This window comes from Haemaphysalis longicornis, unplaced genomic scaffold (assembly GCF_048455015.1).
Source record: "Haemaphysalis longicornis isolate Haplotype H1 unplaced genomic scaffold, Haemaphysalis longicornis Haplotype H1 scaffold_5, whole genome shotgun sequence".
NCBI lineage: Eukaryota > Metazoa > Arthropoda > Arachnida > Ixodida > Ixodidae > Haemaphysalis > Haemaphysalis longicornis.
The window spans coordinates 158852306-158869027 of NW_027526385.1; the positions used below are offsets into that span (position 1 = coordinate 158852306).

General features: G+C 47.8%; 1 protein-coding gene and 1 non-coding gene across 2 annotated transcripts in view; both read left to right on the plus strand.

The window, feature by feature from the left end:
* The first annotated feature begins 2672 nt into the window (after positions 1-2672).
* Trnaa-agc (transfer RNA alanine (anticodon AGC)) lies at positions 2673-2745 on the plus strand. Its single transcript has one exon. It is a non-coding gene; the product is annotated as a tRNA-Ala (tRNA).
* Positions 2746-11294: 8549 nt separating this feature from the next.
* LOC144138795 (protein kinase C, brain isozyme-like) overlaps positions 11295-16722 on the plus strand; it is a 180532-nt gene continuing 175104 nt past the window's right edge. The window contains 1 exon segment of the mRNA XM_077671265.1: positions 11295-11622. Coding sequence (XP_077527391.1) covers positions 11453-11622 — 170 coding nt within the window. The 5' untranslated portion in view covers positions 11295-11452.

A 16722-nucleotide genomic window follows, 5' to 3' on the forward strand; every position in this document is an offset into this window, starting at 1 on the left:
AGCGGCGCTTACGCTTCAATGGGAATGATGGGTAGTTGTGGAACTTGATTGCGTAGGATCGAAACGGGCTTATGGCTGCTCAAATTGTGTTTTTTGACAAAAAAGCTCTTATTGCCCGGTTCTCCGTTTATAAATTACATGGCAAACAAGAAAGTTAGTGACGAAAAACTGGTTTTTTACAAAATAAAACGGCGCGTTTAAATAAAAAGCAGACGCGGAGTCGAGAAGGTTTGTCGAGCACGTTTGCCATTTTTCGCCAACTACAGCAGGACGCCGACTTCTTTAAAAACTACTTGTAAAAGTTTCGGCGCTGGTGGTTTGTAATAGTAAGAGAATTTTTGTGCTCATAAGAAAAAAGAAACCGATTACCTTTGGAGAAGTTATATAGTGACATACATCAAGCTGCGTTCCTATCAGCCGCCGGTGCTGCTGTTCTACGCCGTAGGAGCCGGCGTTCGCACTAAAGGTGTGGCTGTTCCAAGTGATTCGCAACCGTCGTCAGCTTTGACCAGCTTTGACAATGCATTGCTCTGCCGAATGAGCAGCGCCACAACTCCTAATTAGCAGACAACTTCGCAGCACAGAGCGCCGTCATTTGTGTTTACATGCTCGCTGTGCGGCAATGCATTGATAACCCACCCAATTCGCAACTCTGGTTATAAAACATTCCACTCAGGGCGGCGTCAGTGCACGCGAGGCATGCAGTTCAAGGAGAAACGTATTTTTGATCACTCCTCCCAACACCCCGCCTAGGCAAATGCGTTCATGTAAATCCAACACGAAAACGAAACTGCCTGCAATCCATAGTAAGTTCCGCGAGCCATCGAGCGCCAATCCGAATCCACAACTACCCATCACGCCCATTGAGGCGTACGATCGCAGCGCCAGTTTCCCCTCTAGTTAAATTGTAAGAAACTCTATGGCATTTCCCACAAAACTAGATACACTACAGCCCACCTACAGTGAACCCGGTTTTTAGATGCGACGCATCTCTTTAACTCACCTTGTCCCTCCATGCATGCATCCGGCGTCCATCCGCACGTCTTTCCCCCATTCTCCTCGCCACGCCAGCTGCGCGGTAACGCCGCTCTCACCGCAGCGCCATCTTGCGTTAGCGCTCACTCCCCTCGCCATGCCAGCTGTGCGTCAGCGCGCGTTAGCGCTCGGTTAACACATGCACATGCGATACTCTCTCTCATTCCCCTCACTGTTAACGCGCGGTACATATAAACGCGATAACTGCGCCGCTCCGCTCAGTCGCTCTACCGCCGCCGCTCCGATGACCACCGATGACTTCAATGGAGACTAACAGGTCTGCTACCGCGATGGTCGGCGCAACCGTAATTGTGGCACTCGTACGTTAGGGGTCTTACGCATGATTACGTAACAACATAACGGAAACAACAAATGGAAACGATATAATGGAAACAACCTAACGGAAACCCCCCAGATGCGTCGCATCACCCCATGGTTTCCCCCCGCGGAAAGATGTGGTCAATTTTTACGACATCCCGGCCATGAAGAGCAAATCTTCGTTTCCCGTTACCCGTTGTATGCAGATATTTTATGTTCAGATATAGCGAAAAGCGGATATGACGAACTGATTTCCGTTCCTCATCGTGTTTGTTATAAGCGGGCTGGACTGCATTTTGTTTTTGTTCCCCATTGCAAGGGGAAATTTGGTGTGGTGCACTCGATGGAGGACACTAGGACTGAGAGCGATGGACAGGAAACCCGTTCGACAGATTGACGACGGAAGAAATCTTGCTGTGCGTGGGTGCATGCGCGTGTGCTTGCGTAAGTGCATGTAATCTTGCGGGGGAGCCGATGACGAGTCGGCAAAGCCAGTGCGCGCATGCGCGCTCGACGCTTTGCATGTCGTGGGAGCCTGGCCTTTCCTGGACCAGCCGGAAGGGTACGGGCAGCGTGGTAGCGCACAGGACAACTGCGACAAATACAGCCGTGGGCATGTGTTAACAAATTGTTTTTTACCCGAATATGACGATGTTAATTACGTCCGTGCGTACGTAGTCATGGCCAAAAGATTGCGGATCAAACGATCAGTACTTCAAGAGAATTTCTCATCTGTGTGGTTCGCTAGCAGTCATTGTGCGCGTGATTGGAATCTTTAGGAAGGGAAGAATCGTCCACTCAAACAGTCGTCGAGTTCACAGAAGTTACCCGAAATCTGCTCTGCCAGAAGTCATACCCGTTTGCTCATGAATGTGCGTCAAGGCATCCCGACCTTCGTTGACATTGATAGTACTCTTGTCATCCGAAGAACCAGGTAAAATCCTCCAGGACAACAACACTGTGAGGGCAGTAGTGAGATAAACGGAAGGAGGGGAAAGGAGGGGAATTCCAGGAAGGTAAGTACTCCAACGCGTGTGTACACGCTATGAATGGTGCCTTGTCGTCGAACCGTTCTTTTTTTCTTTCAGAGTATCGTGTAATAAATCTTCCGCCGAAACTCTGCCTGCACGCCAAGAAATCCATACGCGCAATCTCGATCCACGTGCAAGGCTAGAGAGGGAACATTAGAACGTGAAACGGAAAACCCGCGCGGAAACCGGTTGCAATCGACCGCTGCCACCTCGGCTACCCTCGCGTGCTCCGCTACTTCACACCGCATGCCACACCTGCCGGGCTCCCATTGCCGCCGCCCATAGCACGGGGGTGTAGCTCAGATGTTAGAGCGCTCGCTTAGCATGCGAGAGGTACTGGGATCGATACCCAGCACCTCCACAGCTCTTTTTGTCTTTTCTTGTTCTTTGGTCACGTACCACCTTTCTTTTAATTGTGCAATGCTTGCAAAATATCGCGTTGTCCCCTCGGTACAAGCGTGTTATCCTAATTAGGCCCTGGTCCAGAGAGGTGTTGAGAAAATACTCCCTTCACAACGCCGAGAAGCGTCCGGGCTCTGTTCTAATTAAGGGTGGATTCATGTTAATTATCGACAAGCTGTTTTTTTTTTTAAAGCTGTGAAAAGCCGAACCTCGATGCCGCGCCGAATGCAAGCACTCACCAACGCGGGGAAGGAGTCCGCCAAGCCCCGGCCTTCCCCTACTTTGATGGGAGGGTAAGATTCAAATGCCCTGGCGTATCTGCGAACAGCGCTCCCATGACGTCACCTTAGGCACTCCCGCATTTTTTGCCAACGTTTTGGTTCTCCCTACTGTTTGTGTGGGTATACGGTAGCCCCCCTAGTGTGGGTTCAGTCGTGGATGCATCTCCGTCGCACTCACGGGGTGTTCTTTGTGGGAAATATTATACAGGGCACGTCGGCGAAATTTCCGCGGTGCCCTGCCAACAGAGAGAGCGATAAAGAAGCAGAGAACGAAAGAGTGGAGCAGCCCCTCGACAAGGCTGCTTTCGTAACGATGGCCACGTTGCCATGGATACGACAAGAAGAAACTCGGCACGCCAGCTGCATCTGCCTCGATGGGTCTTGTGACTTCCGCCACCGCTTGTACAGGGTGGTGCGACGATAATTGAAACACTCTAAAAAAATTTCCTGAGCGAACCGCCGTTTGATTCGCGCTCAAACTTGCCACGAAGGTCGCATTTTGTGGTCTATTTTGTTTGATACCGGGAACAACGATGTTACTTACCTGTGGATTCTGAAAATAAATGAAAACGATTTTCACCTATGGCAAAATGGTGGCTGGTTTGGACGTGCGAGCAAGCGCAAGTTGATGTTGGAACGACGGAACCACCTGGGGTATGCAAAGCGAAAAAACGCACGTTTGGTATTCACGGTAGGAAGGAGCCAAACGGCGCAGCAGACGATCAGAAAATGCACCTAGGAATGAGTTAGCAGACCATCAGAAAACCCGGTTTTCGGGCTCGCACATCCAAATCAGCCGCCATTTTCCCATAGGCAAAAATCGTTTTTATTTATTTTCAGGATAAACAGGTAAGTACCGTCACTGTCTCCGGTGTCAAACAAAATAGACCACAAAATGCGACCTTCGTGTGACGTTTGAGCGCGAGCAGAGCGGCGGTTCACTCGGGAAAATTTTTTAAAATGTTCCATTTATCGACACAACACCCTGTATGCGTAGGAGAATGCATTCTGCCGACAGCGCGCGCAGCAAAAGCGGACGGAGTGGGAAAAATGGCGGCGATATGCTGACACCGGTGGCAAATGAAATAAATGAAATAAATCAAAATGAGGATGAAATGAAATGAAACAAATGGAGCAGCAGGCAGCAAGTGCGCTGATAAAGCGAGGAAGAATGACCACTGGTGCGGTTAGAGCGCTAAGCACGGTGCGCGATAAACCCCACGTCGCGGACTTTGAGCCACTTTGCGGCTCAAGTCATGGCATCGGGCCAAACCTCAAGTTCGCGGAGGGAGAGGTACGCGGTGCTCACGCATTCTTAAAAATGCACCAATAGATATCCTTAAGTAATTTTTAGAGCGAAGCTTTCTATGGCCCACTTGTGCCGTAGATGGTAACACCAGAATGCGCTGCAGGAAGTCAGCTTTGTCCATTGAGTATCGACAAAGGGCACATGAGGAGAAGGATGTTGATGATGAAACGCGAAGCGCCTCAACAGAGAAACTCTTCCCGTGGCCGGTATCTAACATGGACCCCTCGCGGTAAGAAGCCGATGTCAAGCCGGTTGCGCCATTTTTGTTTCTTTATTGCATGAGAGAATACGGACAACTATAACGACTGTACGAGGGTGCAAAATATGATCTGTCTATGTGCATTTCCTGTGCTTGTCCCATATGTATTTTTTCACTCTACGTTAACTCATCGCTCTGTCACATCTAGCTTAACATATTAGTACGATAGCATTAAACGGCCCATTGAGCAGCAGAAAAGCCGCCACCTGATCTCTGTAACATCGGAACGGCTCACAAAATCGCTGATGTTGCCAAGAGAACAAAGGTGAAGTAATTCAACTTAAGACAAAATTCGGAAAATTCGGCTGGGAATAAACCCCACGGAGTCCGGGGTGCGAGTCGAGGACGCATTCTGCCCCATGGCTCTGGCTTACTAACTGTGAACGCATTTAATGCGTTGTGGCCTTTGACTTATATAGTGGAGCCCTGTCATGACCTCTTTTTTCACTGTATCGGAGGCTTCTTGATGGGTGTCTTGGATATGTGCAGGGACATCTCGGGTATTCACATTGTTATGTCATCGGCGGATAGGGTGTACTTGATGTCTGATACTGTTTCAACGGCCAGAAAGATTCCCCACATTGCCAGGTTAAACAGAACTGGGTACAGAGTGGACCCTTGGGGGGTACCTTCACCAGGCCGTTCCATGGTTTTTGAGGAGTGCGATCCAACTGCAACGGGTAGTGTTCGATTTAGCAAAAAATTAAACCTAGTCCCACCCATTGTGAAATCTGCAGAAACAGAGGGGCTGTGGGTGGTATTTACGAAGATTCCCATTAGACTCGGTTTTTTTCTTGCACGTCACGTTAGAGTCGTCTTAGAGGATGATTGTCACAATTTATTCCGGGCTACTTCCTACAACACAAGAGTTGGCGCTGTTTTCTGTAATCATAGTTCTTGATTACATGGCCATGTATTGACCGCAGGCAGGGAAATTCTGCAACGTTTACAACCTCACTGTGCTTGCCAATTATGACAATAGAACTCACCATAATGTTAGCTTCACCTTAGCGGCCAATGGCCACATAATTTGTTTCGGATACTGTCGATAACCCAAGAGTTCAGGCCGCTTTCTGTAATCATACTTCCGCCTTAGGTGGTCATGCTTCACCGCGCAACAGGCAATGCGGAAAAGCCAACCTACAAAAACCGAGCTCATACCGATTTTTTTTTAAAGTCGTCTTCGCCTCTAAACACAAATGCATTGCTAGAAATACAAGTTTTCAGGGCAAATATACGCCGTCTTGTTTCAAAATATGAAGCCCGTATGCCCATGTCTTTGTTCTTTTAATGATTTTGTTATCTATACTGGTAGCCGTTTTTTTTTTTTTTTTTTTTTTTGGGTGGAGAAGCCTTTTCGGAGGGAGCGTAGTACGACACCAGCAGATAACAGAAGAGTCAAGGCCTGTGCTACAGTAGCTACGCTGTAAAAAGTTCCGCATACACTCGCGAGCCTAATTCGGTTGCTTCCACCTTGTTAAGAATGCCGTGACTGGGGCATTATCGAACGCCTTAATAAGATTCAGTGCGCTCGCATTTCTGTCGTTGGGATGTTAGGAATGTCTCCAGTCTCCCCTAACCTGTAGAATAACATCTTGTGCCCAGGCGGCGTTCCGAAGCCGGATGTTTGGCAACGTAGCGAGTAAACCTTATCAAGAAAACGAGTCAACGGTTTTAGAATGATGTATTCCATGTCCTTTCATAGGCAAGTGGGGAAGTGATATGGGCCGAACATCTCCCATTTCGATAGATTTACCCCCTTTTGGAATTAAATGGACTGCAGCTTCCTCACATTTCGAAGGTAGAATGTCTGTCTCATTCTTTGCTCATGACAATAAGCAGAAGGTCGTAGTATGTTTCATTAAAATTTCGAAGCATTGTGTTGTCGAGACGGTCGCGGCCAGGTGCCGTATGTCGTTTTGTCACCGCTGTTGCTGGTTTGAGTTTTGCTATGGAAATAGGGGTCTTAAGACATCGCTTATTGTTTATAGGTGCTGCACGCCATTTCGGTCGTTACACATCGGGTTCCAATTGTTTTGCGTGTGTTCCGCAGGTGCGTATGCTTGTATTTGAGTGGTGTAGAGTGGAGAGTGGTGTAGTAGCTTTCGCTAAATTACCTTAAGCCAATGCAGCAGAAGACGGGAAATTGAAAAAAGTCTTTGTTCTAAACAAATGCTTCTGTCCTGTGTACTATATACAACAAAGTCGCAACGCTCCACCATAACCTCCCATCCCGGTACAACATATTAACGCGAAACATGGCAGAGGACGCACGTTGGATCCTGGCCGTGAACGTTAAAGGTATCCATGTGGTCGAAATTATACCAAGCCCTCCGCTAGGCGCGCATCATAGCCTCACTGAAGTTCCCGCGCATCAAATAAAATGATTTGGGGAAAAAAAAATTCAAACGCAATAGAACCCGCCCGTAAGGTGACAGGACTACAGCGTCACTACATAAAGGCTTATTTAGTGACGCTAGACTCCACTAATTCATCAAGCTTAACGTCACGTGAAGGATGGTGAGGTTGTCTTGACCAGCTGAGAGATGGACGCAGGAAAGCCGTTGACGTGTTTAACAAAACATACATTTAATGCACACTCAGAAAAACCACCAAGCAAACCACTTAATAAATCAATTGCACTCAACCAATAAACACTCAAATATCTAACTAAAAAATCCCAAAATACAATTTAAATCAAAATTCAAAGGTCTCTACAATAAAGTCCTACACCATTAATTTGTTCACCCGCCGCGATGGCTCAGTGGCTAAGGCGTTGCGCTGCTGAGCACGAGGTCGTGGGTTCGATTCCCGGCCGCGGCAGCCGCTTTTGTGATGGAGGCGAAAAGCAAGAACGCCTGTGTACTAGATTTCGGCGCACGTTAAAGATCCCTAGGTGGTCGAAATTAATCCGGAGCCCTCCACTGCGGCGCGCCTCATCGCCTGCGTTGCGTCGGCGCGTTAAATCCTACAATCATCAATCATTATTTTGTTCAAATCCACTCAATCACCTTCTAGGTGACCTCTCTACCACCACAACGCCCTAGTAGTGTCCTATGAACGCGTCCCTACTGGACCGGCCTACCCCGGCCGTCGGCGCTGACGTGCCGCACCCTTGCGTGGCCACGACCCGGTGGTAGCCGTCCTCGCCTTGTTTCGATGCCGGCGTTCGATGCGCTCGGTCGTTCCTTGGACGGCGTGGACTCCGCGGGGCCTGACGTTTCCTATGTGGCTACACCCTGGTAGCTTGCTGCAGCTGGAGGTCCCACGTAGTCTCGGCACGGACGTAGCCTTTCGGGGCCGTCAAAACGAAGGTCGACGGAGCGTGGACGTTGGCCGCAGGGGCCGGATCGCCGCCGGGGGCCACGAAGACACACGTTCGTGGTGCGCCTATAGATGCCGCAGCCGATGCGAAGTCGGCCGCTCCCGCCCAGGCTTGGTAGGCATAGTCGATGGCCTGGCCGCGTCCCCCTGGCTCGTTCCTTGAAGCCCACGTGCTCCTACCGCCTCTTGGTTTCTTGCCTCCCCATTGTCTTTGTGCGCCCGGCTTTTAACCCCTCTGGGCTTGATCGCGGCGCACTCTCATTGGCTTTTTGCCTTTTCATGTCCATATATGGGGTCTATTCGATTCAGCCTGCACCTCAAGAACCAGTTCACAGCGGTGCAAAGCGGGTTCCGCCATCGGCGGAACCAGACCTGCACATTTTTCGTCTGCTTCTGCACCTCCCCGGCAGGGAGTGCAGGCAAAGCCATGAACCCGTCCTGCACCCGTCGGCACCACCGGTGAATCGAACGGCGCGGTTCAGGTGCCGCGAGCTGCACCGCTGAAACAAAACGGCGAAGTGCGGCACCGCCTGAACTGGTTCACGCGGTGCAGGTGAAACGAATAGACCCATGGTCGTCACGACACTGGTCTCCAGCGCGGCGTTCTTTGATTGGCTGACCAGTGCGCTGCCATATTTGACCATGATGCCCCGGGGCTTAGGCGTTGGCGTTCGCTCATTGGTGAATCAATCAATCGCTCATTGGTGCGCTACTGGCGCGCCGTTCAAATTGGCATTTCTTTGTTCTTTTTTTTTCCCATTTTTTTAGGGGGGGGTTTTGATGCATCCCCTCTCAGGGGGTGCCCTTGACACAAGACACTCAAGACGATCAACAGGGGAAAAGCTGCATGAGATGAAGTAACTCCGGATTCAATATAAGGGATGGAGGACATACGGTAGTAGGGAAATTTTTCGCAAGTGTAATCGGACTTCTCCGGGGCAATAAAGGCCCCTCTAACGTGTCCGTAATAATTTCGGTTTATTTCCAGTCTACAAAAGGAAGCACTTTAAAGAGCTTGACGATTGCAGCCTATTCACGCTATTGGTTATTAAATTGTTATACATGCTCCTTGTTCACCAAAGAGATGATTACCCGTGTACGCGGCCATCCAGATTTCCATCAGCCGAGTCAACATTCCAGAGGATGGAAATTTTCTAAACAATGGACTTTACTCATTCTATGAACCAAGTAATCAATAAATCCGTGGATTATAACAAGTCCCCGAACATCTTTCTTCTGCCTCAGCGTAATGGCCGCAATAGGAAACCACGGAGCGGTGGCGTACTCAACATTACGTTTTTGGAGGATAGGGTTGACCTTGATAAATAAGAGAGGAGAGAATATGAAAGGAGGAACAAAAAACGTAAGACAAACACAACACAAAAAATATAATAACCCCCCCCCCCAAAAAAAAAAAGAAAACAATTCAGCATTTAAAGTAAAAGCTTCAGGATGCCGTGCCGTACTCTAAATGACCTTCTCATTGTTCTGTTAATCATTTCCTCGGGAAAATTGCCAAATACCAGATTGTCGTCGTGCGAGCCGACATCGAAGCCAGATATGCAATATGGTGCTTACAAGCTGCGAAATAAAAATAATCGTTTGCACATGGCCGTTATTTCCGGGATGGGTACTGCTTGTGGCCCTGTCCATTCCCCACTTCTCTGGGGTCGAAAATTTCGGCGGAGTCTCTCTGTGTGGAATCTGTGGATAGGCACGTTGTGTGGTGTAGTGTGGAAGGCGGTAGTGGGGGAAGGAAGGGGGGGGGGGTAGCCCCCCTCCCGCTTTCCTCGCTCACGCCAATGCCAGGTGGTACAGGTGAGTTCCTTGGGGGACGCATACGAGAAACACCCGAATACATGCTTGTAATCGCCGAAAATTGTACGTAAACATGTTCAGCTGTATACATATAAAAACCTATAATGTGCGTTCAAAATAAAAACCCAGAAGCTGAAAGAAATATGTAAAACTGGGCAATTATTTTAACAGCAGGTTATGGAGCACAAGGTAGGATTGCCCGAGCCTATTTCAATCATTATTTAAAGCTGGACTTTATTCCGAATGACCTAAGATCGGGTAAATACAATGAATGAACAAAAGATGAACTGAAGGTGAGTTACTGAGCCAGGACACTGTATGCAGTGCATTGCGCCTACCGTCTGACTAATGACAAAAGCAATTCATTAGTACACTTTTCGTTGACTAACTTTTTGGATCACATATCACCTATATTGGAAAAGTGGAGTAAGTAATGAGGACAGGAAGACGAAGCCCGAAAGTTTTTCATAGTGGTTTTTGAAATATAATCATGTCGCAAGTTACTTCGTCGACAAATACTAAGATTGGCGTTGCATCTCACAGCAAGCATTCGGGGGGGGGGGGGGGGGGGGTAGGTACGTAACATATACGGTATAGAAGTCTAGAACAGTGTGGAGGTATTTTTGTATATATTTTTGTTACCGCTTGTTTCACCGGTCATATATTCTCCATCACCTATGGATGGCGAACTGCATGACAGACAACGTTCGTAATTACTGCTTTAAACCTGTGCAATGACATCTGAATCTGACCCAAGCAGCGAATATTTCACGCTATAATTTCAGGTTAAAAATACATAATTGATCACCAATGTCTTTCAAACTGTTTAAACATCCCGCCTTTCTGCAAATCGATGGCAGGAGTTTGCGAGAACATATATCGAGGAGAAACGTGGGAGCGTGGTTGTCAACGGTACTTCATAGCTGAAAGCTGTCGGAAGCGCATCGGCTGAGTAACTTTTCAAAGCTTTCATCAGCAGTGTCTGCATGTCAACGCGTAACACCGCTTGTCTGAGTCTGTCGCGCAGCCAGCGCAGCCTTCCAATTGCTTCTCGCGCTTGTTCCCAGATGACGCTAGTTGTCCGCTACCGCCTCGAACAGCTGGCCAGCTTCTTGGTTCGCCCGGGCGTCCTGTTCACCAATTAGAACAAAAGACAAACGCGAGACGAAACCTCGTTGTAGAGGGGGTGTCTAAATTTGGAACAGCTTGCCGTCCTCAATCAAGCGAAGTGCAGCCTCTCCTCGCCTCGACTTAATTAGGTGCCGCTTTAAACGAGTAGGCGGCTTTATCGTGGCGATCGAGCCTGGCAGTTTCGCCAACTAATCATGATTGAGAACGAAGTGGCGGACTCTCGGCTCGAGTTTCAACGAAAACTCCGGCACCAAGTTCACGCACAACAACCCGAATAAAAAGTGGCAGGCCTTTGGAAACAGCGGACGATCGCAGCGAGCAAAGGACGTCAACTGCGACGCGCTTCGGGCGGCGTCCGCGGTGGCGCTGCATGCCGTGACCGGCATCAGCTTGCAGTGCGCTTGCGTCGCCGCAGCAGCAGTCGGAGCAGCAGGTCGCCGCTGCCGCGCTTCCCGAGTGGGACCTCTGGGCGCATTCGCCGTGCACGGTGTTGTGTGGCCTCGCACCTTAGCGCCGCAGAGGCAGGCAAGGTCGACGGATCGCCATGGGCGACGACGGCGAAGACCTCTCGGAGCAGTTCACGTCGGGATTCCGGCTGCGCGCGCGCAAGGGCGCCCTCAAGAAGAAGAACATCTTCGAAGTGAAGGGCCACAAGTTCATACCGCGCTTCTTCAAGCAGCCCACCTTCTGCTCACACTGCAAGGACTTCATCTGGTGAGTGGCGCATTGCGTGCCTCGCGGAACGCGCGACCTGCTCGTCGTAAACAGACGCGCGGCGGGGCAGAGATTCGCCCGCGAGGCCTTGAGCGAAGGCCTCGCGGAGAGAGGCGCTCTCCTTCAATTCCCGGCCGCGGCTTTGACAGGCGCACGAGGAAAACACGCGTTGCTCGCTCGCGGTGTCGCGCGATAACGCCGCGGACACTGCTCGTGTGCTTTACCAGACCGCGAAGTTGCACGCTCGAATGCCCACACTTGCGCAACCGACCCGGGTGCCTGTCTCGTTCGCGAGCGGTGCGTTTTCCGTTTCGTCTTCGCTGGCCGCGCGCGCTTGATTGAAGCCAATGCCCCTGGGGAACGCCCAGCGCCGTTGACAGTAGTGGGCGAGAGTGTGTCGCCGGTAGCGGCCGTGATTGCGCGGCTGTGACGTCTTATCGGCCACTTGAAGACCTGTGGAACGTCGCAAGCGACGCGATCGATGTGGGTTTGTGTTTCGGTGGGGCTGCCGGGGGATCTAATCTGTGGGGACCACCGAGCGCTGAGAGTTGTTGTTGTCGTACCCCTTTTGATGTTTTGCAAGGTCAAGAAATACCAGAAACGGACGCATCCGACGGCCGAGTGTTGATACCGCGCTGGTTGCTTCGGGAACAAAAATAAGACGTTGTAGCGCTTGGGTTTGGCCTTGAATTTGTTGAATTATGGGGGCTTCTTGGAAATGTCGCGTTGCGCGAGCGTTTGTGCAGCGTCCAATGTTTTCCACGGCATGCGTATGTTTATTCCAACGGGCATGTCAAGGACGCAGTACGAAAACATTGAGCATAGAATATTTTGCGTCGATTGCTCCCAGTTTCTGACCCATTGTTGGATTCCTTATACATACTTGTAAATATGCAACACGGTTTACACAAAGCGACCCATAAACTTCCAAGACACAGTCGGTTATACCACTGACACGACAAGGTTGTGGCCTGTTATTAAAGTATGCGGGGTCAGAGCCAGTTTGAGTTTTTTGAAGCAAGTCAGATGTCCATGCTGTGCACTTATTCATAAATGCAGTTTACTGCGGCCTTTCAATGCCAACTGTCTTTAAGATTGCTGCTGCTATATTGAATAAATCAGAGGAAAAAAATTTACCCGAGTGGACATTGTCTCGGAACACGTGTACGCACCCACAAATGGACTGCCCATGCTATGCGTTCCGTGTGTAGGGAATTCTTTGCTATGTATGTACGTCGTGAAGGATGCAGCTTATTCGGGGTACGAATCTTATAACTGATTTCCAACTCCATGGAATTCAAAATTATGCAAGGTGCTTCAGGCGTTCAGCGCTGAAACAGACGTTTCCTGCTTTTGTGGGAACTGGTGGAACAGCATGTGATTGGAGGCAACGAGGATAGTAGGTTGTGTATGAGCCCAATCGGCGCCGCAAGCACGTCGTCTGGTGTGCAGAAGCCTTTGCTCAGAAGTATATTTCGTAAGCAGTACCGTGACAGTTCAGTCTGGAACAGGTTGTGGGCCGTTTCACGAACCTCAAATTCAGTAGTGAGCATAGTGCAAAAGTTTCTCTCTCATGTAAAAAGGGAAACGTTAAATTTATTTTGGTCAAACACGATCTGCAGCCACTACACTCGACGTATGGCTAGTGTGTACGTGGCGTGGCGCACAGGCAATGCTAGTGCAACGAGAAATCCGCAAGCGTACATTAGTTTACAAAGTCAAGGCCAAGCTGCAAAAGTCATATTTCTGACAGGACTGCTTTCGCTATGTTCAAGGCCACTGTCTAGTTGTGAACAATGCTGAGTAACGCCCTGTAAACGTGAAGCTTTGTTTGTGAAGGGGGTAGTCTGACACTGTACTTCCAGTGTATGGCTATGAATGTCGCTCTGCTGTCAGTGCAAGCCACGTAGCAAAGTACAGTGGTTTGCAAGGCATGCCTCGACGCGTTAATAGCTTGACTGCCCCACACGAGTATATTCGAGCAGGCTGCTATGAATACTTTACCCTTCGTAGAAACTGAGTGCATACCCCTTCACGCGTTTGATGTCGACCTATCCTAAAAGATTCAGTTGGTAACTTGCACAGCTCATGGCCAACTTTAAATGAGTTGCTGACACAAAATAATGTCCCTTCATTTGTCAACGCGCTGGAAATGGAATTTGATACCCGTATTGTTTTGCACATGTTAAGCCAGCCATTATTTCACTACTGTGAAGATCCGGTGCTTGAAATAATGAGTGGTATTGCTCTCAATTGCTGTATTATGCTCAGTTGATGCTTGTTAAGACAACCTCAGTTAATTGGATTTGGCTTGATTTCACCAAGTTAATTAGACCAAGGTGAAAACGTGGTTAGCCATCAAGAGAGGTAACGCAAGACAAAAGGGCACATCAACTTATTTGTTAAAGAAATGAAAAGATTGTTTGGTTGTTTTGATAAATAAATACTTTTGAGTTTATTGACTTTATTGAAGTAGGTAAATGTGTGGCGGCTGAGTTGCGGCATGCAATTTTCCCACAAGTTGATGCTGGTTTGGTTGTCTATTCCAGTTGAGCGCTTTTTGAGGTTCCATGAATTCGTGTTTTCTGAGCTCACTGCCATTTCCGGACCACGAGCATGCGCTGTAAGCACTATAAACATGGGCTGCATTCTAAAACAATCCATGTTCTGCACAACTGTGTCACGGAGGTCGACAAAAGAAAAGAAAATTCAAAAAAAGCAGTTGGCACCTGGCCCCAGTCAACAAAAACACTGTCAGCATGGTGACAGAACAGCAGCAGTCATCTCCTCTTTGTTGTTTGCTGTGCAGCGAATCATGACAGCATAAACAGATGGAAAAATCAAAGAGCGTGAATCATAACACAAAAAGCAGGAACGGGAACTCAGCTACAAAGCCACAACAAACCATTCGTTGCAGAGAAAGCAATGTACCACATTGACTGATATATGTAGTTATTAAGAGTGAGATTTTTTAAAAATTTTTTCCTCAGCAGTTTGTTTGCAGGAATAAAGTAGAAATGAATTTAATTTATCTTGACATTAATTGCGGTTACTTAGGTACTCACTGTTCTGGGTAAAGTGTGTTTTGGGAACACACTTGCTCTCGAGTGCGTTTCCTGTTGAGTGTCATTCGCATTTGCTACCTGACTCTATCCAAGTGACACTGAGTGCACTCGGCACATGTTTGTATGGGTGCAACTCAGTGTAGTCTATCTTTGTAAACCTACCATGCATTAATGCTTTTGAAGAGTACGTCACATACAGGCAATGTCAGCGTTCTCCATTAACGGAAGCATCATTTTTGAGCCACCACTGTAGGTATTTCTTATGTAATAAACTTTGTTTTTTTCATGCTTACTGTATTCCAAATGTTTCCATTGGGCTGGAAAATGTTGGCATTTGGAACCCTCCTCACCGAGCCTATAATAGGGCAGTTTGACAGGCCTACATGCGAAGTGTTTCACAGGGGTTGGTCTGGAGAATAAAATGTGAAACACTAAATTTTCCCTTAACAAAGCAAGCTATTACCATGCGGGACCTTTTACAGTGTCAATGTAGTTTTGACATTTCTGTTCGGGACGTCAGATAAAAATTTAATGCCTGAATCTAGCTATAAGTTTTCAACGTGAAGGTGCGGAGCATCTAAAGAGAAACATAATGGAGTAGTTCGCACAAGAATTTCTTGCGTTTAGAGGATTTTTCAGTCCTTCAAAGAAATCGCATCATGTGCAAACGATGAGCTGCCACAGCGCTCCATCCAAGCGTTGCGCAGTCATGCGTGGGGGCAAAGTTTCAAGCTGCCACTGCATTTCGCGAGATTTCATTCCAGTGCCTTGAATTTTCTCCCGTTGAAGGTTGTCTCGCGGAAACTCTAACGATCAGTTTAGTAGTGTGTCACACTCTACAAATATTTGCAATTTAAGTGAAGCTTGGTGTGGGGTACTTGTGATTGGGGCATGTTTTAACAAAATGGGCTTGAAATTTTTGTGGAACTAATGCACCAACAACAAGCAAGCCAAACTGGGAAAGCCCAGAGTTGCTGTGTGGTTATTTTTAAATCTAAATATAACGAAAAAAAATCTGCAAGCATTCAGTATGTTATTGGGCATTGAAAGCGAGTGCGTGAGCATGTCTTCTTTTTCTTGTTTTTTAGAGAGATCAATTTTCTCCAAAATATGCAGACACACACTGCTTGGTTGGCAAAGCAGTGCTACATCTGTGCATACCTCCACTCCAGATTAAAAATCCAGTTCAGTTTGCTCTGTTCCTTATTTGTGCTTTTGTCCCTGTACACGTGAAGTGCGTTTTGTTTAAATGTGCAAATAATGATGTTTGATGAGACATAATCATTAAAAAGTGTTTTATTCTATTTTAACTAATTTGCTAATTAATCAGAATACAGTAATAATGGGAGATAGTTTGTGCCAGCTTGTATGATTGTATATTTTTGCTCTAAAAAATTCAGCGTTCCCTTAGTTCATAGTAAAGCTGTCACCAAGGTAACCCCCATCTTCTTTTTGTTCAGACTGTCTTTCCCATGCCCAGCCGTGGGCATTTGAGAACCATTGCCAAATATCAGCACCGAGACATTGCCAGAGTTGAGCTAAATATATGCTTTGCATTTAAAAAGCATTAAACCACGCTTGCAGCGTTACCTTTAACTTTGTTTCTATCACCCACTTTCCTTCCTAGAATTGCTGTTTCCATGTGCTACCAATTGTGTTTGATGTATCTTCATAAATTCAGTCTCAATGCACAGACACGGGGATTTAAAAAGGCCACGCACCTTTTTTAAGAGCTATGAGTCATGCTATAAAACTTGTAAGAATAATTGAAGGAGCGTATTTATGGTTCTGCACAATCAAAAGCTATTTGGAAGGAAGGTGGGTTGTGGTAGACGTTTATTTGAGTGAAACGTCAAAGACCGATGTGGCGAGAAGAATTAAGGGGGGAGGGGAGTCAGTCTGCTATGTCAGGGATTCTCCCAGCTAAACCATCTGTGCCTGGCCACTCTTAATAAAAAGGCATTCCTGTTTTGTGAAATAATGATTTGTCTGTCATATAATCACTACCATTTGCTGTCAGATGAGGGGAGTTTCA